The 24,496-nt window shown below is 41.8% G+C and overlaps 1 protein-coding gene across 8 annotated transcripts in view; it reads left to right on the top strand.

Annotated features, from left to right (window-relative positions):
- Window positions 1-24,496, top strand: part of GPN1 (GPN-loop GTPase 1) — a 131,736-nt gene that overhangs the window by 23,835 nt on the left and 83,405 nt on the right. For 7 of the 8 annotated variants that reach the window (XR_006279605.1, XM_038394973.2, XM_038394971.2 and 4 more), the window contains exons 6-10: window positions 3,899-3,977; window positions 4,081-4,175; window positions 7,991-8,036; window positions 13,585-13,731; window positions 22,448-22,530. Coding sequence is in view for 7 of the 8 variants with exons in the window: in XM_038394973.2 (XP_038250901.1) it covers window positions 3,899-3,977; window positions 4,081-4,175; window positions 7,991-8,036; window positions 13,585-13,731; window positions 22,448-22,530 (450 nt within the window). In the remaining variant the exon portion in view is untranslated. The remainder of the gene's footprint in view (window positions 1-3,898; window positions 3,978-4,080; window positions 4,176-7,990; window positions 8,037-13,584; window positions 13,732-22,447; window positions 22,531-24,496) is intronic. The other variant, XM_038394972.2, reaches the window with a different exon arrangement.

Here is a 24,496-nt window from a genome sequence, read left to right as displayed (position 1 = left end):
GTCACCTGATGCAGGTTTCCCAATCCCATTGTTCAGTGGTGTGACGAAATGGGGTTTTATTCATTTTGCTATGTTGCATATAAGTCTTACTGTCCTATACTAATACTGTGTGTACCTTAGTTTCCCTGTGTACTGCACCAATAATTAGGTGGTGGGAATTGGGTATGTGATTTTGCTGAGGCTCTCAGGGCAGGTGAGACTGCCCAGCTATTTGCAGCTATGTAACCTGAGACCCAGGATGGAGGTGCAACCAGGTGACACCTTTGGCCTGGGAATCAAGAGGAGGAGGAGGGGCTGGAGGCTGTCAGTCTGCTTGGGGGGAACTGGAAGAGGGGGAATCCAGGGCATCTGGCCCAGGATTTCCAAGATGGACTTGGCTGAAAGTCACTGATGTTTGTAATAGCAAGCTCTGTTCTATGCTGTGGTCCTGTCTACGAATAAAGCTTCTATTTTACCCTGGCTGAGAGTCATGTCTGACTGCAGAGTTGGGGTGCAGGGCCCTCTGGCTTCCCCAGGAGCACCACCGGTGCAGACTTGCTGTGGGAAGCACACGGTGTGAAAAGGGGATGCTGAATTCTCCGAGGTCAGACCCAGGAAGGTCGAAGCTGTGTAAGTTTCTTGCCCTGGAGACAGTTTGCTCAGACAGAGGAAGCTCCCCCAGAGTCCTGACTGGCTTCGTATGGAGTAGTTCCAGAGCATCGCCTGGTGACTCTGTGGCACATGGGCATCCTACTACATTGTCAGCTTCTTTTCAGCTGAAGGGGTGTGGGGGAGGAGAGGGGAGAGTGTGAGACAGGGAGTGTGTGTATGTAGGTGGGGAGAGAGACAGGATGTTTTGGGGGACAGAGTGTGTGTCAGTTCAGACAGGGGCAGGAAGCAGCCAGTCCTGGGGGAGGGGAAACCCCGTGTCAAGGTTCCTTCCCCACTGTAAACTCTAGGGTACAGCTGTGGGGACCTGCATGAAAACCTCCTAAGCTTACTTTTACCAGCTTAGGTTAAAACTTCCCCAAGGTACAAAAGAAAAGGAGTGCTTATGGCACCTTAGAGACTAACAAATTTATTCTTTAAGGTGCCACAAGTACTCCTTTTCTTTTTTGCGAATACAGACTAACATGGCTGCTACTCTGAAACCTGTTATTATCCAAGGTACAAACTATTTTACCTTTAGCCCTTGGACTTTCGCTGCCACCACCAAACGTCTAACTGGGTTTTTTATTAGGAAAGAGCTGTTTGGAAATGTCTTTCCCCCCCAAAAATCCTCACCAAAACCTTGTATCCCCCTTCCTGGGTAAGGTTTGGTAAAAATCCTCACCAATTTGCATAGGTGACCACAGACCCAAATCCTTGGATCTTGAGAACCATGAAAAAGCATTCCGTTTCTTAGAAGAAGAATTTTAATAGAAGAAAAAGTAAAAAGAATCACCTTTGTAAAATCAGGATGGTAAATACCTTACAGGGTAATTGGATTCAAAACATAGAGAATCCCTCTAGGCAAAACCTTAAGTTACAAGAAAGACACAAAAACAGGAATATCCATTCCATTCAGCACAGCTATTTTCTCAGTCATTTAAAGAAATCAGAATCTAATGCATATCTAGCTAGATTACTTTCTAAGTTCTAAGACTCCATTCCTGTTCTATCCCCGGCAAAAGCATCACCCAGACAGACCCAGACCCTTTGTTTCTCCCCCCCCCCATCCAGCTTTGAAAGTATCTTGTCTCCTCATTGGTCGTTCTGATCAGGTGCCAGCGAGGTTATCCTTGCTTCTTAACCCTTTACAGGTGAAAGGGCTTTTCCTCTGGCCAGGAGGGATTTTAAAGGTGTTACCCTTCCCTTTATATTTGACACCCCGACATCAGCTCCAGTCTCCCTCCCTGGACTCTCTGCACAGCAATCAAATGCGCTCACCTGCCTGCTTCCCTCCCTCCTTCTGTGTTCAACAGCACGAGCATTCCACATTAGTGGTTTGCTTTGTGTCCCAGAGCAGATCAGCACGCAATAGCTGTGAGAACTGTTGCTGTGAGAAACGGTGCTTTGAAAGGTGAGGGGAGTAGGTCTCTAGGGCAGCCGAGCTCAAAACAATGAGCAGAGTGGTCGTTTGAGGCAAAAAGCTGCTTTACCATGAAGAAATGTGCCAGTGTAGACAAGCCCTAAGTCTTGGAAAGCTTTGGGAGAAATCTCCCTGAGCTGTAACAAAAATTCACATGATCTGGCTGTCCCCATCTTTTTGCTAGGCTAATCACCAGGAGCTTGTGCTTTTGACTAGGGCTGTTGATTAATTGCAGTTAACTCACGTGATTAACTCAAAAATTAATGGCGATTAAAAAAATTAATTGCACTGTTAAACAATAGAATACCAGTTAACATTTATTGAATATTTTTGGATGTTTTTCTGCATTTTCAAATATATTGATTTCTATTGCAACACAGAATACAAAGTGTACAGTGCTCACTTTATATTATTTTTGATTATAAATATTTTCACTGTGAAAATAATAAAATAAATAGTATTTTTCAGTTCACCTCATACAAGTACTGTAGTGCAATCTCTTTATCGTGAAAGTGTAACTTATAAATGTAGATTTTTTGTTTTACATAATTGCACTCAAAAACAAAACAATATAAAACTTTAGAGCCTACAAGTCCACTAGGTCCTACTTCTTGTTCAGTCAATTGCTAAGACAAACAAGGTTGTTTCCATTTACGGGAGATACTGCTGACTGCTTCTTATGTTCGCATGGCACTTTTGTTTGCAAGGTATTTATGTGCCAAATATGCTAAACAATCATATGTCCCTTCGTGTTCGGCCTCCATTCCAGAGGACATACTTCCATGCTAATGCTGCTCATTTAAAAAAATGTGTTAATTAAATTTGTGACTGAAATCCTTGAGGGAGAATTGTATGTCTCCTGTTCTGTTCTGTTTTACCTACGTTCTGCCATATATTTCATGTTATAGCAGTCTCGGATGATGACTTAGCACATGTTCATTTTAAGAACATTTTCACAGCAGATTTTACAAAATGCAAAGAAGATACCAATGTGAGATTTCTAAGGCTAGATACAGCACTCGACCCAAGGTTTAAGAATCTGAAGTGCCTTCCAAAATCTGAGAGGGATGAGGTGTGGAGATTGCTTTCAGATGTCTTAAAAGAGCAACACTCTGATGTGGAAACTACAGAACCACCAAAATAGAAATCAACCTTCTGCTGGTGGCATCTGACTCAGATGATGAAAATGAACATGTCGGTCTGCTGTGCTTTGGATCGTTATCGAGCAGAACCAATCATCAGCATGGATGCATATCTCCTGAAATGGTGGTTGAAGCATGAAGGGACATGTGAATCTTTAGTACATCTGGCATTAAATATCTTGTGATGCCAGCTACAACAGTATCATGCTAATACCTGTTCTCACTTTCAGGTGACATTGTAAAGAAGACATGGGCAGCATTATCTCCTGTAAATTGTAACCTAACTTGTTTGAGCGATTGGCTGAAGTAGGACGGAGTGGACTTGTAGGTTCTAAAGTTTTACATTGTTTTATTTTTGAATGCAGTTATTTTTTGTACATAATTCTACATTTGTAAGTTCAACTTTCATTATAAAGAGATTGCACTACAGTACTTGTATTAGGTGAATTTAAATATACTATTTTATTTTTTACAGTGCAAATATTTGCACTGTAAAAAATAGTGATCACTGTACACTTTGTATTCTGTGTTGCAATTGAAATTAATATATTTGAAAAAGTAGAAAACATCCAAAAGTATTTAAATAGATGGTATTCTATTATTGTTTAACAGCGTGATTAATCACACAATTAATTTTTTTTAGTCACTTGACAGTCCTACTTTTGACTAATTCTTCCCTTGTTTGTGGGGGTTGCCTTCTTCACAGATATGTTCTTATTGATACACCAGGACAGATTGAGGTGTTCACCTGGTCAGCCTCAGGCACTATCATCACTGAGGCACTGGTAAGTGATTTTTGCACACCATCAGAGTGAGGCTGGCTGGGGTTGGTGGTTGCAGAATGGCACGTTTTACTTAACTAAAACTTGTTTTATCCTATTCTTTCAGGCTTCCACTTTTCCTTCAGTTGTCGTTTATGTGATGGACACATCTCGCAGCACCAACCCTATCACCTTTATGTCTAACATGTTGTATGCTTGCAGGTAAGAAATCATAGGTTCAGAAATCAAATATTTATCTTTTCAAAATGCTGTCTGTTTTATCCTCCCAAAGAAATGAGGGAGCCCACATTTCTTGAAAAGATCTTTAAATTGGAACAAAGTTATTGGATTTGACCATTCATATCTCACTCACAATGTTTTTACCCAAAGAAAACAGTGCAACACTGACAGATTCAATCATTCTTCTCAACCGGGACCTGTGTGAGAACTCTGACAAGCAGCTGCTCCTCACCCCTAAAAATCCCTTGTGGACCTTCACAAGCCTCTGTACCACCCATATCTCTCCCCAGTATTTGAGACCTCTTGGAGAGATTGAGAGGTGCTACATGAAATCAGTTGTTTGCAGTGTTGTTATATTTGTGTTGGTCCCAGGATATGAGCGAGACAAGTTAGGTGAGGTAATATCTTTTGTTGGACCAGCTTCTGTTGATGGAAGGGACAAGCTTTCAAGCTACACAGAGCTTTTCCTCTGGTCTGGAGAACGTACTCAGAGTGTCTGATGAAATCAGTATAGTCTGAGAGGTCATATGTCTGCTCTTCATCAAGATACTGATCTCTTGCAAACTCAGCCCAGGCAAGAGTCCTATGCTAATGGTGGGAGGGCAGAAATATTTTGTTTGCTAGCCGGGATACTCAGTAGTTCTTTCATTAAAGGCATCTGGTCTGCTTTTTGTCAAGGTCATTGATGTTTGAGTACTACTGGTAATCTTGGACAAAGTGGCAAAGAAATTGTTGCATCTACTGATATCTTGTCAGGATGCTTCATCGTTGCCCCTTGGAGTATGAAGCCACAGCAGTTCACACATTCGTCGCCTCCTGGAGGAGTTGTTTGAAATTCCATGTTGTCTTCCTCTTTAGTTCCAGATACAGGAATGTTCAGTTTGTGCAGGATCCCATCTGCTTAGCTACAAAAGCCATCAAGAGCACATCACAGTGGCATGCTACACCCTCCACTGAGTCCTACTTCCTTCAGTGCAAATTCAGTCCCGTGTTCAGGTCTCTTCAAGGCCCTTAATAGTTTGGGGCTCAGCTACAGCAGAGACAGAACTCGCTGCCTTCTTGACCCATCAAGAAAGCTGCATTCCTCAGGGAAAATGGGGCTGACAGTACCGGGGGAAAGCTCCTGAGAGCTGATGGTAGTGTGTTCTTTACGAGGGCCCTGTATGGTACGGAAAAGATTGAGCTTGAATCCCACTGTGGTGGGTTTCTCCCCCAGAGTGCCACCTGGAACTGGGGTACCATTGAGCCCTCTGACCCATCAGCTTGGGCTCCTCCTCACACTGTGCTGCTGTGACAAGTTGTAAAGTCCTTCAAGTTTGCACTTTCACCAGCATTCACCCAGGTAGAGAGACACTCTGCTGCAATCACATGCAGGCTTTTTAACCACCAGCCTTCCAACCTAGGACCCCAGATCAGGACCGTCCTGCCCTGATCAAATTTGGCCAGTATATGGGTTTAACACCCAGTCCGCCTCTCCCTCAATGTGAAGAGGACCATGCACACTTGTGGTAATCAAGCTGAGATTTTCCCAAGACACCTTAGTTCAACGCACACTGGTTTGAATTAAAACATAAAATAAGTTTATTAACTACAGAAGTATAGATTTCAAGTGATAGCAAACCAATCAAAGCAGATTACCTAGTAAATAAACAAAATCGCAAACTGAGTTTAACATACTGGATAGGTAGGATATGAATTAGCAAATTCTTATCCTGAGTGATACACAGGCTGGCAGATTTTTAAGGCACAAGCTGCTTTGGCTTTGCAGCTTGGGTTTCCCAGGTTTTTGTACACAGGCTAGAAATCCCTTAGCCTGGGATCATCATTTCCCCCTGTTTAGTCTTTATTTCTCAGATATTTTCAGCTGTGTTGTTGTAGGGAGAGCGAGGTCCCTTTATGATGATGATTTTTCCCTTTTATATCTTTTATTCACTTGTTGAAAAGCTCTTTTGCTGTGACCTGGGTCAAACAGTTCCCGTTGTGTAGTGTTTCAGAGTAGCAGCCGTGTTAGTCTGTATTCGCAAAAAGAAAAGGAGTACTTGTGGCACCTTAGAGACTAACAAATTTATTAGAGCATAAGCTTTCGTGAGCTACAGCTCACTTCATCGGATGCATTCGATGAAGTGAGCTGTAGCTCACGAAAGCTTATGCTCTAATAAATTTGTTAGTCTCTAAGGTGCCACAAGTACTCCTTTTCTTTTTGCGTTGTGTAGTGCTATCTCTGAGAGGTTTTTATTGTACACAGTTCTGAGGTTGTTCTTGTGTGCATTTCCTTAATAAGCCATTAACATTGTTTGGCCTTTTTACTGTTTTACCTGAAAGGCTACTTGTGGGTGTGTTCAACCCCACAACATATTTTAGTAACACATACACAGCCAAACTTTATAACTTCACATACAATGACAGCACATACAATTCAACGAGATACTAATGTCTAGCAGATTAAGACTTTTAGAATGATACTCACAAGGCATACTTTGTACAAAAAATGTCACACCCACCATTTTCTGAACATGCTGCAAGATTCCCCTTTTTGCAAAAATTTTTCTTATGACTGAAAATAAGACATTAAAATGGAAATAAAAATCAAACAACCACAGTAAACAGACGTTGCTGAACCTGGAATACAAAGCAGATTTCATTAAGGACAACACTAAACAAATCGTGCATGAGAACCATAGACTTATTTGGGCGCCTGGTTTGTCTTTTAGGTTAACTGGCTGATATCCACTCAAGGGCTACTTTTTCATGCAACATGTAATCAAGCTGTGTAGCTTACTGCCAGAGGAAGTCATTGAAGCTAAGAATTTAACAAAATTCAAAAAGGGGTTGGATATTTATATGGCTAATAAGAATATTCAGAATTTTTGTTCTAACAATACATATTTTGAAAGGGATATTAAACCTTGTGTTTCAGGTCTTAAGCCAATCTCTAACTATTAGAGATGAGGATGAGTTTTATATGGGAGATAGATTATTCCACATAAGCCTGCTGCACTGTTCTTATGTCATTCTCTGAAGTGTCTGGTTCTGGCCACTGTTGGAGACAGTATATTAAACTGGGTAGACCTGAGGTCTGATGCAGTTTATCAATTCTGTGTTCCTAAACAAAGAACTTCCCCTTTCTAGTAACTGGTTTCAGAGTAGCAGCCGTGTTAATCTGTATTCGCAAAAAGAAAAGGAGTACTTGTGGCACCTTAGAGATTAACAAATTTATTTGAGCATAAGCTTTCGTGAGCTACAGCTCACTTCATCGGATGCTGTAGCTCACAAAGGCTTATGCTCAAATAAATGTATTGGTCTCTAAGGTGCCACAAGTACTCCTTTTCTTTCTAGTAACTGTGCCTCAAAGTTCATGGATCCAAAAATATGTCCAGTTGGGTCTGCAGGTCTGTATGTATTTTGAGGTCATAGGTCAGTCCACAGATATCATCTCAACCATGCTAAAAGTCCTGAGTCAAAATAAAATTTAAAAAAAAAAAAGGAAGGTTAATAACCAGTAGAGCTGAAATAATAGGAAAATATCAGTCAAGCTCAGCCAGGCACACAGGACAATTGCTGTTCTACAGAGAGATGCTTATAATCTCCTTTTTCTATTTTGATCCTCAGTGATCTGAGTGAAAGATTACACTTTAATTTGGTCAGAGTAAAATGTCCTTTCCTACTAAAATCACAATTTTGGGGTTTGGTTTTTATATGCAGGCCTATCTGCCTCCTGCTTAATGTGGAAAGATGTTAATCTATGTCTTATTGAAGTCTAGGTGACTTTTCTGACTGCGCCTCTTCTCTCCTTTCAGTATCCTGTACAAAACAAAACTACCTTTTATTTTGGCCATGAACAAGGTAAGTAGAATCTATTGTCAGTGTCCAAGCAAACAAGATGCTTGTTAGACTTCTCTTATAATAGTGTCATCACCTCTCCTCAGCAAGGACATCATTGCTTCGGAGATGGATGGAGGAATACTGGCTACTAAAGGGCTCTAATTCAGTGGAGAACGGCATAATAAGAACCAATGGCCAGAAGTCAAAGCCAGATAAATTCTAATTGGAAATAAGGCACAGATTTTTAACAGCGAAGGCAATTAACCATTGGAAAGCAGGGATGTGGTGAATTCTCTATCACTTGGAGTGTGTAAATCAAAACTAGATGCATTTCTGGAAGATCTATTTTAGCCAAACACGAGCAGTTTGGCCTCATTACAGGGTAATTGGGTGAAATTCTGTGACCTGTGTTATACAGAAAGTCAAACTAGATAATCTAATGGTTGATTCTTTTCTTAAAATCTATGAATAGGAGGCTTATTTTTGATGTGGAAAAGATAAAGGCAGTTAAGCTCAGCCGTAAGGTAACTGACAGGAGTGATCAAATCTAGGAAAGTGAAGGCAGCATTTCAATTTGATAATCCATTAAATATTTTTGAAGAATGCTAGTTGTGTCATCATGTCTGGGATCAAAATGGAAGAGTAGGACTGAATGGAATAGAGAAGAGCTTTGTTCTACAGGAAATTGTCTCTAAATTGGAGAAAGTGCCAGACTCCTTCTTTTTCCTCTTATGTTTCCCTCTTTCTTATATCAAACTGTCAATCTTTGCTTGAAACCTCAGTCTAGATCCTAATTTTGTGGGGTTCTGCCTGGATGCTAGGTTTTTCAAAAGCATGTATGTGACTTAGAACCGCAAATCCCATTGAAAGTGACCTATGTTCCTAAATTACTTAAAATTTAAAAAATGACCCTTGCTTCACAGAGGTTAGAATCTAAATATAAGATGACACAACAGGTAAGTTTGACAAGCAATAGGAGAGAGAAAGGGGAAGGCAGGGCCAGGGTAACACGGCTAAGACTCTTTAGCTACAGAAGTAGCTAGTGCACAACGTGATTTTTTTTTTGGTTCAGTTGAAAAGTTCTGCCATTTTAAAAAATACCTTTTAAAACTTTGTTGCTGTTCTTGTGTATGAACATACTCGTGTGTGCCCACACACAAATGACCACCCCCAATTCTGCCCTCCCAGTGCCCTTTCCAAGGTTTAAGGGCTGCCATCTCCCAGCAGACAGCTTTGCCTTAAAAAAAAAAAAAAAAATGGGGCTTCTGAGGGACTGAAGATCTTTGCCTCTGCTGCTGCTCCTCGCTGCTCTGGACCTGTCAGAGAAATAGCCTCAAATGCTTGGATGAGGGCCCCAATTATTCTCTCCTCTTGCGGAAAGTTGCAGGGCTACTCTAGTTGGGACTTCCAGTTTCCAGCTGCTGCACCTTTCCTTTGACTCAAGTCTTCTCCTTTTTACACTGATTTTATATGCCATCTTCACTGATGAAGACCATATTTCTGCCACTTTTCACTTATACTGGATACCTTAACCCTTCAACCAAAGGTGTGGTTCAATACCATATCTACCCCCATAGTTTTGCCCTTCCCTAGTAAGGTAGGGAGAATTTTCTAAATCTACCACTTCTCAATAATGGGCAGAGTTTCCTTGCCAAACAGAAAAAGCACAAATGGAGTCCTGTAAACAAATTCCTTTCTATTGCCTAAGTTCCTTTTTCTTAAGGCGAGAGTCCTCTGTGCTGTAATGGGTATCCTTTGGCAAAGCGTGTTGGTGCCGATTATTGACACTACTAAACTGTATGCTTGGCAAACACAAGTCAGCCTAAAGATGTGTGTCCATTCCTTTTTATTTACTGATGTATACTCTTAAAAGGATGCTGTCATTTTGAAGCCTAGGCCATTTTTGTCAATGTGATAGTTATTTCAGATGCTATGTATTTTCCCAGAATCACCCCATTCCTGAACTTTTCCTTCTCTCGCTCTCACCTGCCTTGGCGACCCCCTGCCTGAATGCCAGCCTCACTTCTCTCATATACATCTGATCAAAGACCCACTGTCCTGAGTTCTCACACTACACTCACTCCTACTCTAGAGGCCACCACTTTGCATGCCCCCTCCAAGCCTGGCTATGTTCCTCTGACAGTTTAATTTTACATCTTCCTAATTTTGCAATGTATCTGTCTGCTTTTGCTGTATAAGAACCTGACCTGGTAATTGTGTGTAGACTGCTCCACTGTAGAGTGCTGTCTAGTGTACAAAGTCAGAAAAATGACACTTTCAGTTAAGGTGTATGCAGTGGTGTGAAGTGACCCTTTTAACACCCCTCCAGTCATAAGGAGGAAAGGTGTCAGGGGACAGACAGCAGCTGGGGGTGGGGGTTGTTAATTGGTTACAGATTGTTGTACTAAGCCATAAATCCAGTGTGTCTATTCAGTCCATGATTTTTAATGTCTAGCAAAGTAATGAATTTAAGCTCCCAGGCTCATCTGTTGAAAGTATTGCACTATGGCTACGCTACAGCTTAAATTGACATAAATTATGTTGCTCAGAGGTGTGAATTAGCCACCCCCTGAGTGACATAACTTATGCCAACTTAGTGTTGTCCCCACCGGCGCTTATGTCGGCAGGAGAGCTTCTCCTGCCAGCTTAGCTATTGCCACTCGCAGGGGCTGGAGTAATTAAGCCAACAGGAGAGAGCTCTCTCCCATCGGCTTAGAGCAGCTACATTAGAGAGCTCTCTATTGTAGGCATAAGATTGTACAGGTTTCCTTTGAGGATGAGGAATGATGGGTCAGCTATAGAGTGATTGCTGCCCACCCCCAGCTGCTTTTCCCCCTTCTTTTCTCCCTGTGACTGAAGGAGAGTTAAAGGGTCTCTGGAAATGTGTTAACTACTTAAGCTGAACAATCTGTTCCACCTTGTATTTAACAGTGATACTCAGGCTATGTCTACACTGTGTATCTTACAGCAGCACAGCTGTGCTGCTATGGCAATGCTGCCGAAAGGTATGCAGTGTAGCCGCTCTTTGTCAGCAGGAGAGTGCTCTCCTGCTGAAAAAATAAAACCACCCCCATGAGGGGCGGTAGCTTTGTCAGTAGGAGAGTGTCTCCTGGTGATAAAGTGTTGTCCACACTGGTGCTTTTCGTCGGTAAAACTTTTGTCTGTCGGGTGTGATTTTTTCCAAAAGTTTTTTTTTTTACCAACAAAAGTACAGTGTAGACAAAGCCTGAGTTAGGCCTTGTTTACACTACACAGTTTTGTCATCAAAAGGCAGCTTTTCACAACAAAACAGTGGAGGTGTACACACGACAATGCACCTCCCACCAACAATATTCTCCTGCTTTGTTGACAAAATAAAACCACCATGTCGAGAGACATAGAGCTTGTTGCAGCAAAGTTAGATCAGCAAAGCATCAGTGTAGACACAGCATTTATTAGCTACCCTCCAGGGGGTATCCCACAATGCTCACTGTTTCAAACTCCACTGCCCTGCATCCAGCTACACAGGCATTCGCCCCCTCCTTTCAAAGCCCCAGGAAGTTTTGAAATTCCTCAGTGTGGAAAGCTCACATGGCACAATCGGCTGGGCAGTAGCTGGCTCCCGATTCAAACGTACTCCTGCCTGGACTACAGGGGAGGGGATTGATCTCCTTGGTCTGTGGGGAGAGGAGGCTGTGGGAGAATATGTTGAACAGCACAGGTCCAGTATAGATCTTTGGGGGACCCTGCTCTTCTCCAGTGTGAACACTGGCCATTTATTCCTACCCTTTGTTTCCTGTCTTTTAACCAGTTACTGATTCGAGAGTACCTTCCCTCTAATCCCATGACTGCTTTGTTTGCTTAAAAGCCCATGGTTGAGGAACCTTGTCAAAGGCTTTCTGAAAGTCCAAGAATACTACAGCCACTTGATTACCCTTGTCCACATGCTTGTTGACACCCTCAAAGAATTCTAATAGACTGGTGAGGCATGATTTCCCTTTACAAAAGCCCTGTTGACTCTTCCCTAACAAATCATGTCTGCTAATTCTGTTATTTTCTATAATTCCAATCAATTTGCTTGGTACTGAAGTTAGTCTTACTGGCTTGGAAGTGCCAGGACTGCCTCTGGAGCCTTTTTTTTTTTTTTTTTTTTTTTTAAAATCAGCATTACATTAGCTACCCTCCAGTCATCTGATACAGAGGCTGATTTAAGTGATAGGTTGCATACCACAGTACTAGTTCTTCAATTTTGTATGAATTCTTTCAAAACATTTGGGTGAATACCATGTGGTCCTAGTGACTTATTACTGTTTGTATCAATCTGTACCAAAACCTCCTCTATTGACACCTCAATCTGGGACAGTTCCTCAGATTTGGCAGCTAAAAAGAATGACTGTGGGGCTGGGATCTCCTCCACATCTTCTGCAGTGAAGACCAGTGCAAATAATTCATTTAGCTTCTCCCAAATGGTCCTGTCTTCCTTGAGTGCTCCCGGTGTAATACACTATATAGTCCCTACTTTGCTGCTGGACTTCTGTCTGCATTATTTTTACTCTTGCAGGTTTTCTTTTTGGCTGGGGTGGGTGGGTGATTAATGGCCTAAATTTAGAGGATTTTTGTTAGGTGTGTCTGCCTCTCTCACTCCCTCACAAAACTCCTGTTGGCTGCTGTATTCGCTGCTTTCTCTGGTTGCTTAGGAGCTGGCTTTTTAAGCCCCCATTTTCCCTGAGTTATCCCTGCCTCTTGTCAAGGGACCCAAAAGGATTTAGGTATCAAAGGATAGCAGGCTAGAGCCTCATTAGTAAACTCTCAGCCTAGCCTAGCACTTGGCTTAGCACACAACTCCCAGAACAGACCACACTATAATCTTCAATTAAGGAATCACGCAGCAGGCAGGCAAGCAACCAGAGAACAAACTAACAGACAGACACCCATTCTTTCCTCCTTCACTTGTAAAAGTCCCTTGCAAAACTCCCCTTTGCTGCTCCTTTTCTTTTGTCTTCCCTGTTCTCCCCCAAATCCGTTTGTCTTGTGTTTAAAAATTATATTGTAAGGTCTATAGGGGCAGGGAGTGATGTACTATATGTTTGCCCAGCTCTTATTGCTGTGGTGCTCAGTGAGTAGTGTTTAGTCACTAATTAAAAAAACAAAGTTTTTCAAGCCAACCAATGGTATGTGAGGTCATAAGTGAGGACTTAACTTGCCTAGATTCCAGTACTGCAATCTCGTACACACTGGCAGGGCCCCATTGGTTTCAGTGGGACTGCATGCAGATGTACGAGTCCTCCCATGTTGATCAAATTGCAGTAGCATTGCCTTAAACTCTAAACATGCCTTTTTAAAATTGAAATAGAGTTGGGGGTTGTACCCTTTTCAAATTGAAACAACTGAACTAGCAAAACAAAGCATGGGATATTTTAGGCCAGGGAGTGAATGTTTTGGAAAATTATGAGCATTTGATAATGGAGTTAGAATGAAAACTGTTTACTAGCCTTAACTCTCAGGTACTAACGAGTGCCCATGCTAATACAGAACCAACCAACCACCATCATCTCTGAAAACTGACTTCTCATTTCCTTATATGTTCCAGACAGATATCATTGATCACAGTTTTGCAGTAGAATGGATGCAGGATTTTGAGATCTTCCAAGATGCCTTGAATCAAGAGACAACATATGTTAGTAACCTGACTCGTTCCATGAGCCTGGTGTTGGATGAGTTTTACAGCTCGCTCAAGGTAAGCCTCCTCTCCTGTTCACTACCCCCTACACAGGGATCTGTCTTCACTGCTCTCAGCCTTGAGTCCCTTGCTGAGTCCTGCACCATGGGGTATAGAGGGGACTGATTTCTCTGCGTCATTCTTCAGAGAAAAGGGTCAAATACTTTGGATTACTTTATCCTGCCTCAGGTGAGGAGGGGTGTGCAAGCTGGCAGAGGGAGTAATTTAAAATTAATTGCAAATAAATCACCAGAGAAAGCGAAGAATGAAGTAGTTGCATTCCTAAGTGTATTTGTTGGAGTGGAGGGTGTTGTTTCAGAGTCTCTCATTTGAAATGCCTTGTACTCTAGCAGGGTCAGCTAAGCCCTTCATCCTTTTTAAAGGAGTCTGATTCAGTTCTGTACCACTTACTGAGGGAGGTTGCTTTGGTCACAACCTTAGAACAAAGATCTAGCCCATATGGTAAATGGGAAAATATCTTTTCCTACCCCAGTGGGATTGGGAGGCTAAATCCCTTACTATAAAGTACTTAAATAATCCAGTAATGAGTGCCATTGAAAAACCTATATATCGGGGAGTGTCAATGATCCCATAGCTATTTCATTGGGGTTTGCATGGTGTCCCTCCGGTACTGTCCTCTTGCTGCAGAATTGTGCTCAACATTAGCTTTCAATTTTAAAAAACAGTGTTAAAATTTAATTTTTTTTTACCTTTGTGCTTTCACCCATGCTGCCCCACACACTTGACAAGTGTTTCCTGTAAACATCCACAAAGGTACCTCATTATCCACCTTTAACTCTCTCTTCAAAACTGTCCTTTGCCATAGTGCCTACAAAAAACTTGACAACAGTTAGGCTGTTGGTGTGCAAAGGCTATTGTCTATAATGCAAAGCCATACTGTCTCTTTGTTCACTTGTACCCCTCCATCTGCCCATATCCATCTGTGGTCCTTGCCTCATACTTTGATTGTAATCTCTGTGGGTCACGTACTGTCTTTTTTTGTTCTGTATCTGTATAACATCTAGCACGATCAGGTTCTGGCTCCTAGGTAGGATGGTAATACTACAGATGATAATGATTAAGAGAACAGAGCGTAAGCTGTTGCTGTATCTTCTTCCTGAAACATTAACTCTGTGTGAACTGCCCCATTCATCGTAACACGATGTTGACTTTGAGACATGATGATAATTTAAAATGTCACCTCACGTATTTCACTGATAATTTTAGTAGAAACATCCAGCTAATGAGTTTATTCCACAGTTCCAAATGGCCTCCTCTGTCTCCCCAGCTGCTAAAAGTACCAACAGCCTGCTCCCACTATGTAGCTGTAAAAACCCTTCTGCTTTCCTCCCTGACAGTTCTGTGATGCATTTAGGCATTGTCAGTACACAAATCTACACATGTTGACATCTGAAAATGTGGGGACAACATAATGTTGAATTCAATAACAAAATAAATAACACCAGCTGCTGAATCAATAATGCTATTTCTTATATATTGAAGAAGAGTGCTATAGTGCTTCCCAATCTTTAATGTAGTTGTCCTCATAACACCTGTCATTTAGGGAGGAGTAATATCCCCATTTTACAGATGGAGAACTAAAGCAGAGAGAGGCTAAGTAACTTTCCCAGGGTCATACAAGAAGTCTCTGGTGGAGAAGGAAATTGAACCTAGTTTTCTCATGTCTTAAACCAGTTTCCTAACCACCTGACCATCCTTTTCATGCATGGAGCCTCTGGCTAGAGCATGACTTACAAATATACTCTACTGATTGCATGATTTATTTTCATACCTAATTCAATAAAATTCTGCTGTTTTGTATGTAAATAAAGGAGTATCTCAGATTTTCTGGTTGTATCACTAGAGAACCACCAAAATCAGGTGGGTTTTACCACATACTTTAGGCCTTGATTATATTGCAAATGTTCTTGTACTTGATAACAATTGCTGCCTACCCTGGATGTTTATTATTTGAATTATGGTAGTATCAAAAGGCCCAAGGTCTGGGCTGCATTATGCTGCACAGACAGAGGAAGACCCTTCCCCTGCTCCAAAAGCCTTGTAATCTCAAGACCAAAATTAGATGAGATGGCACAACATATAAACAAAGTGAGCAGGGTCATGACAGGCCATGTCTTGTAGTACCATCCAGGGAACTGGGGCATAGAGACTAAGTGACTTGCCTAAGGTCACACAGTAAGTCTGTAGCAGACCACAGAATTGAATCCAATTTCCCAAGTTCCAGGCTAGCCCCTGGCCTATCCTCCCTTTCTAGAAAGCTGTGGGATGCTTTGTTTTCCATTGAGTTATCTGTAAGCTCCTGGGGACAGGGACCTTGTTGTCTGTCCTGTCTATAACCTCGTGCTCCTGCTCAGTTGTCTTATCATTCCTTCTGTTTGCCCTTTCATTCACACCATTCCGATTCACTTCTCCACTCCATGCAGCACCCCAAATTATAATAAACCTTAGATTTAAAAAGTCTGTTTAGGTCAGAGCAGGGACTATGTCTTCTTTGTTTTTAAAACCTCTTGAATCATAGAAATGTAGGACTGAAAGGAACCTCAAGAGGTTATCTAGTCCACCCTACTTCCCTGTGCTGAGTAAGGATCAATTAAACCTAGATTTATCCAACCTATTCATAAAAAAATCTCCAGTAATGAGAATTCCACAACCTCCCTTAGTAACCTATTCCACAAGGTAACTAACCTTATCGTTGGAAAGTTTTTCTTAATATCTAACCTAAATTTCCCTTGTTCCAAATTAAGACAATTCTTGTCCTACCTTCAGTGGACATGGAGATCAGTTGATAATCATCTTCTTTGTAACAGCCCTTAATGCATTTAAAGACTATCATCAGGTCCCTCCTCAGACGTCTTTTCTACTGACTAAACGGGCCCAGTTTTTTAACCCTTCCTCATAGGTCAGGCTTTCTGAACCCTTCATAATTTTTCTTGTTCTCCTCTGCACTACCTCTAATTTGTCCACATTTTTCCAGAACTGGACACAGTCCTACTGAGGGCTCACCAGTGCCTCATAGAGTGGAACAGTTGCTTCCATGTCTCTCATATGACATTCCTGTTAATACATCCCAGAATATTAGTCTTTTTTGCAACCGCATCATTTTGTTGGTTCATATTCAGTTTGCCATCCACTGTAACTCCCAGATCCTTTTTAGCAGTATTACCAGCTTGCAGTTATTCTCTATTTTGTAGTTATGCATTTGATTTTTCCTTTTTAAGTGTAGTACTTCGCACTCATCTTTACTGAATTTAATCTTGTTGAATTCAGACCAATTCCCTAATTTGTCAAGATCACTTTGAATTCTAATTGGCATCACGTTAGCTATCTACCACTCATCTAGTACAGAAGCTGATTTAAGTGAGAGGTTACATACCACAATTAGTAATTTTTCAGTTTCATATTAGAGTTCCTTCAGAACCATTGGGTGAATGCCATCTGGTTCTGGTGATTTATTACTGTTTAATTTATCAATTTGTTCCAAAACCTCCTCTATGGACACCTCAATCTGGGACAGTTTTCAGAATGGAGAGAGGTAAGTAAGTGTCCCCCAGTGATCTGTACTGGGACCTGTGCTGATCAACATGTTCACAAATGATCTGGAAAAAGGGGTAAACAGTGAAGTGGCAAAGTTTGCAGATGATACAAAATTACTCGAGATAGCCAAGTCCAACACAGACTGTGAAGAGTTACAAAGGGATTTCACAAAACTGGTTAAGTGGGCAACAAAATAGCAAATGAAATTCGGTGTTGATAAATGCAAAGTAATTATTGTTTTTATATAATAGGCATAATCACAACTGTATATACAAAATGATGGGGTCTAAATTAGCTTTTAGCACTCGGGGGGGGGGGGAAAGATCTGAGAGCCATAGCAAGTAGTTCTCTGAAAACATCTGGCTCAATGTGCTGTGGCAGTCAAAAAAGCTAACAGAACGTTAAGAACCATTAGGAAAGAGGAAATAAGACAAACTCTCCATCATAATGTCAATATATCAATCCATGGTACTCCCACACCTTGAATACTGTGTGAAGTTCTGGTCGACCCATCTCAAAAAAGGTATTTTGGAAAAGAACAGAAAGATCAACAAATGATAAGGATATGGAACATCTTCCATATGAGGAGAAATTTAAAAGATTGGTACTATTTAGCTTGGAAAAGAGACTACTGCGGGGGGGAGGGGGAGAATATGATAGAGGTCTATAAAATCATGAATGCTGTGGACAAAGTGAACAGGGAAGTGTGGTTTACCCATCACATAACTCAACAACCGGGGCTTACTCAATGAAATTAATAGGCAGCAGGTTTAAAACAAAAGGAATTACTACTTCACACAATGCACAGTCAACCTGTGGAACTCATTGCTAGGGGACATTGTGAAGGCCAAAAATATAACTGGATTAAAACAAGAATTAGATAAATTCATGGAGGATAGGTCCATCAGTGGCTATTAGTCAAGATGGTCAGGGATACAATCCCATGCTTTGGGTGTCACTAAGCCTCTGAATGCCAGACACGGGATGGATCACTTTGATAACCCTGTTCTGTTCTTTCCCTTTGAATCATCTGGCATTGGCTGCTGCCAGAAGACAAGATACTGGGCTCGGTGGACCATCTGATCTGACCTATATGGCCATTCTTATGTTTTAGGAAACAAAGGGTAGGAGTAAATGGTCCATTTTCATAATGGAAAGAGGTAAATAGTGGTGTCCCCAGGGGTCTGTACTGGGACCAGTCCTATTCAACATATTCATAAATGATCTGCAGATGTGGTTGCCCCATCTCATAAAAGATATATTGGACTTGGAAAAGGTACAGAGAAGGGCAACCAAAATGATTAGGGGTATGGAACAGCTTCTGTCTGAGGAGAGATTAATAAGATTGTGACTTTTCAGTTTGGAAAAGAGACGACTATGGGGGGGATATGATAAAGGTCTATAAAATCATGATTGGTGTGGAGAAAGTAAATAAGGAAGTGTTATTTACTCACAAGAACTAGGGGTCACCAAATTAAATTAATAGGCAGCCAGTTTAAAACAAACAAGAGAAAGTATTTTATCACACAACACACAGTCATCCGGTGGAACTCTTTGCCAGAGGATGTTGTGTAGTCCAAGACTATAACAGGCTTCAAAAAAGAACTCGATAAATTCATGGAGGATAGTCCCTCAATGGCTATTAGCCGGGATGGGCAGGGTGTCCCTAGCCTCTGTTTGCCAGAAGCTGGGAATGGGTGACAGGGGATGGATCACTTGATGATTACCTGTTCTGTTCATTCCCTCTGGGGCCACTGGCATTGGCCACTGTCAGAAGACAGGATACTGGGCTAGATGGATCTTTGGTCTGACCCAATATGGCTGTTCTTATGTTTAATCCTGTCCTTGAAAGTGCTTTCAACCCCTCCCACCTTGGTGTCATCCACACATTTTATAAGTATACTCTCCACTCCATTATGCAAATTATTAATAAAAATATTAATAGTAGTTAGACCCAGGACTGACCCCCTGCGGGACCCCATTAGATATGCCCACTCTTTGACAGTAAAGCCAATTTATAGTAATTTCATCTAGACTACATTTCCCTAGTTTGCATATCATAATGTCATGTGGGACTTGTCAAAAGCCTACTAAAAGCAAGATATCATATCTAATGCTTCCCCTCTTTTCTGTTAGGCCAGTAACCTTGTCAAAGAAGGAAATTAAGTTGGCTTGGCATGATTTGCTCTTGACTACCCATGCTGGGTATTTCTTATTACACCTATTCTTATTATCCTCTGAGTACTTAAAAATTGATTGTTTAATCATTTGTTCCAGTATTTTCCAGATGTTGAGGTTAGGCTGACTGGTCAATAATCCCCTGGGTTCTCTTTGTTCCCCTTTTTAAAGATGGATACTGTGTTTGCCCTTGCCCTGCAGGGCTGGAGAACACCTGTCCTCCATGAGTTCCTGAATGTAATCGGCAAAGGTTCCAAGATTGCTTTAGTTAGTTTAAGTACCTTAGGGTGAATTTCATTCTGATTTATCTAAATAGTCTTTATTCCCTATTCTGGCTTGTATTCCTTCCCCCTTGTCAATATTAATTGTGTTAAGCATCTGGAAAATCATGACATCATATAAGTCATTAAAATAGTGCTAGGCACACTTATCGTGCTAAATAGTTAATTGTACTGAGCTGCTTTATAATACAAGACCTAAACTCTGAATGGTAGCTTTCCGCATAGATTTTGAGGCTGAGAGAGACCAATAGACAGTTCCATGACTAAAGTGTGGATGCCCTTTGGTGTAACAGAGGGTATTTAGGTGCAAGGAGGGCTCCACCAGGGATCAATGCTTAGTCCCTCACTATTCATAATTGTGATGAATTTCATCAATAAGAAAATCAAAAATGGAATATTGTTCTAAGTTGATCTGTGTAGACAATATTTCTCTAATGCCCAATGCTGAGGAGGATTTGGTTCAGGCAATTGATGCCTGGAACAGGAAACTAACAAATTTGTAACCTCAGAATGAGTAAAGCAAAGACTAAAATCGTGTGGGGTGGCTTGGGTGGAACCAAGATAGACAAATATCAACATTGAGAGCCAGCACCTAAATCAGGCTTCTGTGGTAAGTATCTTTTGGGCTGATTAACGGCAAATGGCAAAATCAATAGAGAACCACAAGCAAGGCTTTGAGTGCAGGAGAAGTCTGGTGCAGCGGAAGTGTAATGTTCTATGATAAATGGATGTCCTTGCAACTTAAAGGACAACTACACAAAACCATGGTAAAACTAGCTCTTTTATACAGATCAGAGATGTGGGTGACCCAAAGAGAGGCACTTGAGAAGACTTGAAACTATTGAAGTGAGATGTTTAAAGGCATGAGGGAGTGACATTGCTGGACCTCATGTGGAATGACGTTCTCAGGAGTGAGACCAAGATCTGTGGTGTTGGAGAGAAGCAGCAAGAGTGGAGGCTGAGATGTTTGGGCATGTATGAAGGATGAATGAAGGGAATCCTGTTAGATGTTTGAAACTAGAGTTCATAGGCAGAGACTAAGAGGGCACCTGAGAAAATTGTGGATAGACTGTGTACGGACTCACAAAGTGGGTATGGATTGAGCATTGGACTGGCAATCATGTCAGAACTGATCCAGTGACCCAACCCCAGCTAGCTGGGAAAACAGGAAGAAGAAGAAGAGAGACCAATAGTTCTAATCTTACCTGTGTAAATACAAGGTTCCCTTCTGGCCTTAGGAATCTATGAATTTGCCTCAGTATTGCTCTAGGAGCCCATAATATATATGTTTAAAAGATGAATTTTTAGTTTCTGTCCCAGAATGAGAGATTTGCTCTATACCCCATGATAACCCATCTTTTTCTTTAATTAGAAAACAGACTTGATTTTTTTTCCCCTGCACTTGCCTCTCTCCTATATACAAGGAATTCATTATTTTCGTGTATTGGATTGTGTTGCCCATATTTTTTACTATGATTCAGCTGAACATTATGAATGTAAAGATACTATATTGTCAGTGTCACATTGTCTTTATTATTTATGCTGTGGCAGTGCTTAAAAGCCCCAATGAGGACTGGAGCCCTGTTGTGCTAGACACTATACATGTGTATAGGAAGGACCTAGTCTTTGCCCCAAAGACCTAAGTCTAAAGACAAAACAAAATAAGTGGGTGTAACAAACGGAGTGAGTGAGGAAGAGATGATGAATGTAGCAATGACAGGAACGTAGGCTATATATACAGCTTGATGGTTCTGGGTCATTTGAAGGATTGTAGTTGTAATTAAATTTAAATTGATAGCAGTCCCAATGGGTTATTTCCCTAGTCATTGTTTTGATTGGTAACTCCAGAATTCATCTCCCATAAAGGTTAATGTGACAGGGTCGGGCCAGATGGCTACAGTAGTGATAGAAGGCTGATGTATTAGCCCCAGGTTAAGTAGGTCCCTTTTTCCCTGGGTAAGGTAACAGGGAAGGTTCCAGAATATCAGGAACTTTCTGGAAACAAGTCAGACAGGCTGATTGGAACACCTGCAGCCAATCAAGAAGCTGCTAGAATCAATTAAGGCATGCTAATCAGGGTACCTGGGTTTAAAAAGGAGCTCACTTCAGTTTGTGGTGCGTGCAAGGATCTGGGAGCAAGAGGCACGCGAAGCTGAGAGTGAGGTTTACTACTGGAAGACTGAGAAGTGCAAGCATTATCAGACATCAGGAGGGAGGTACTGTGGTGAGAATAAAGAAGGTGTTGGGAGGAGGCCATGAGGAAGTAGCCCAAGGAGTTGTAGCTGTCGCGCTGCTGTTACAGGAGCCACTGTAGACAGCTGCAATCCACAGGGCCCTGGGCTGGAACCCGGAGTAGAAGGTGGGCCTGGGTTCCCCTCAAACTCCCTACTTGATACCGGAGGAGTTGAACTGGACTGTGGGTTCCACCAGGGGGGAATGTCTCTGGCCTGTTCCCGATCCACTAGGTGGATCAGCAGAGACTGCGGGGATTGTTGTTCTTCCTTTCCCCGTGCTGGCCAGTGATGAGGCTAACTCAGTGAATGGCAGATTTGAGCCACGAAAGTGGCCAAACTGAGGGCTGCCGTGAACCACTGAGGCGAGAAAATCCACCAATAAGCGCAGGACCCACCAAGGCAGAGGAGGAACTTTGTCACATTATTTATAATCCTTTGTATGAACTATCTCTCATTTAGTTTCTGGAACATACATTTCTTTTGTAGGTGGTTGGTGTTTCTGCTGTGCTGGGTACAGGACTGGATGAATTTTTTATGAAAGTCTCTGAAGCTGTAGATGAATACGAGAGGTGAGGTGGTGATTTTCAATGTGACAGAAAGTGTCCTTGATCTAAAGAATGCTGCTCAGCTACCAATTCATGTGCTTGTTCCTTTGGTTGACGGCGTGCTGGTCTTTTGCAGCTCAGTTGGCCTAGAGCAGTGGCCCCAAACTGTGGGGTGTGTCCCCCTAGAGGGATGTGGAGGAATGTTTAGGAGAGTGCAGTGGGGCCCAGACCAGCCCCCACAGGGGATAGTGAGAGAGTGCTACCCAGCTCAGCCCAGCTGCTGCTCTCCTGGCTTCCAACCATGGCTCCGGGATGTGTGGGGGAGGGCTGACAACCAAAAAAGTTTGGGGACCACTGGCCTAGAGTATTTGTTATAAAACACCTGTCCTGTGTATGCTAGAATACACAAATAAGACATTCAAACACACAAACTGTCCAGACATGAATTTCAAAATTGGTAACTGCTCAATAGAAAATCCACAAAACACCAGTACAGAGAACCCCTCAACTCACCTCCTCCTTAGATTTGCCTCAAGATAGTCTAGGTTTGCATTGTGTCCAGAAAGCAAACACAACAGGGCTCTGGCAGACTCAGTGGTGAGCAAATGCAAGGAACCTTCACAGAAAATATCCTGCCAGCAAGCCCTCTCCTGTTTAAACTGGTGAAGCTCCAGGTCAGGCATCTCTGCTGATCGCAGTTGTGCCTCTCCCCTCATGAAATGCTGCCAGATTGTTTGGTTGCCTTATACAGCCAAACTCAACACCTTAACTCCAACTTGACACCTGTGAGTAGACTGGATTCAGAGTAGCAGCTGTGTTAATCTGTATTCGCAAAAAGAAAAGGAGTACTTGTGGCACCTTCTCTAAGGTGCCACAAGTACTCCTTTTCTTTTTGTGAGTAGACTGTAGGTCATGGAGCATTGGTGAAATGTGCTGCCTATGTGAAACCCAATTAATAAGTAGCATTCTGCAATAGCTTTAGCTTCCAAATAGTCCCACTGTGTAGCACCATGTAAAGCATGCCAGAGTAGTGTAATCGTGAGGTGACAAAGTCTTGAAAAACTGAAACAAGTCCTGCATCTGTGAGAGGTAAATCTTTTTTTTTTTTTTTTTTACTGGGTACAGTTGCAAAAAGAACTCTAGGCTAGGGAGTGCTGCCAGGAATTAGCCCTTCTAATCAGGCCTATGAATTTCAAACCTGTGAGACACTTGTCTCTACTCCTAACCCTTGTTGTCACCTACTACCCCACACTGGAACCCATATGGAGTATTATGAAACAACTACAACCCATACTCAATAGGACATCCCACCCCCCCAACACACCTTTCACGATCTAGGGGTCCTACACATCTCTATCACAATGTGATCTACCTCATCCAGTACATTTTAAATGTCCCAATAACAGCTATGTGGGTGAAACCAATCACTGTGTTCTTAAGTCAGTGGTTCTTAACCTTTACTGCAGCCTACTGCACCCCTTTGGTTCTCAAAATATGTTCTCGCACCCCTTATCAAAAATCGTTGAAGTAGGTCAGTTCTTTAAACCTAGATATAACATAACTATAGAATGACAGAGAGAGAATTATATACATATAAACATAGGTTTGATGAAAGAAAGTAGTTGTACTTACGTGTCTGTGCTTAATTTGTGTTTTTGATGATTTACCTACTAAAAAAGTCTGGCCTGTCTCACACCTCCAGGGGGTGAGTGCCCCCCAGGTTAAGAACCACTGTCTCTTAAATGAACTCTGACAGGAAAATCCTAAAACAAAAACACCCTATCACTTGTGGGTGAACACTTTTCACAAAGCAGTCACTCCATGTTTGACTCATCTGTTTCAAAAGATGAGTCTAGGAGCTTAAATTCATGAGTTTGCTAGACGCTGAAAATCATGGTCTTAATAAAGACAGGATCTGTAACCCACTAACCCCCTTTTTTGTCCTATGACCACAGCGGTGTTAACAGGCCAGTTCACCTTGAATGGTAGG

Source organism: Dermochelys coriacea, chromosome 3, assembly GCF_009764565.3.
Source record: "Dermochelys coriacea isolate rDerCor1 chromosome 3, rDerCor1.pri.v4, whole genome shotgun sequence".
In the NCBI taxonomy this organism is placed as follows: Eukaryota; Metazoa; Chordata; order Testudines; family Dermochelyidae; genus Dermochelys; species Dermochelys coriacea.
This window is presented reverse-complemented; position numbering and strand designations above follow the sequence as displayed.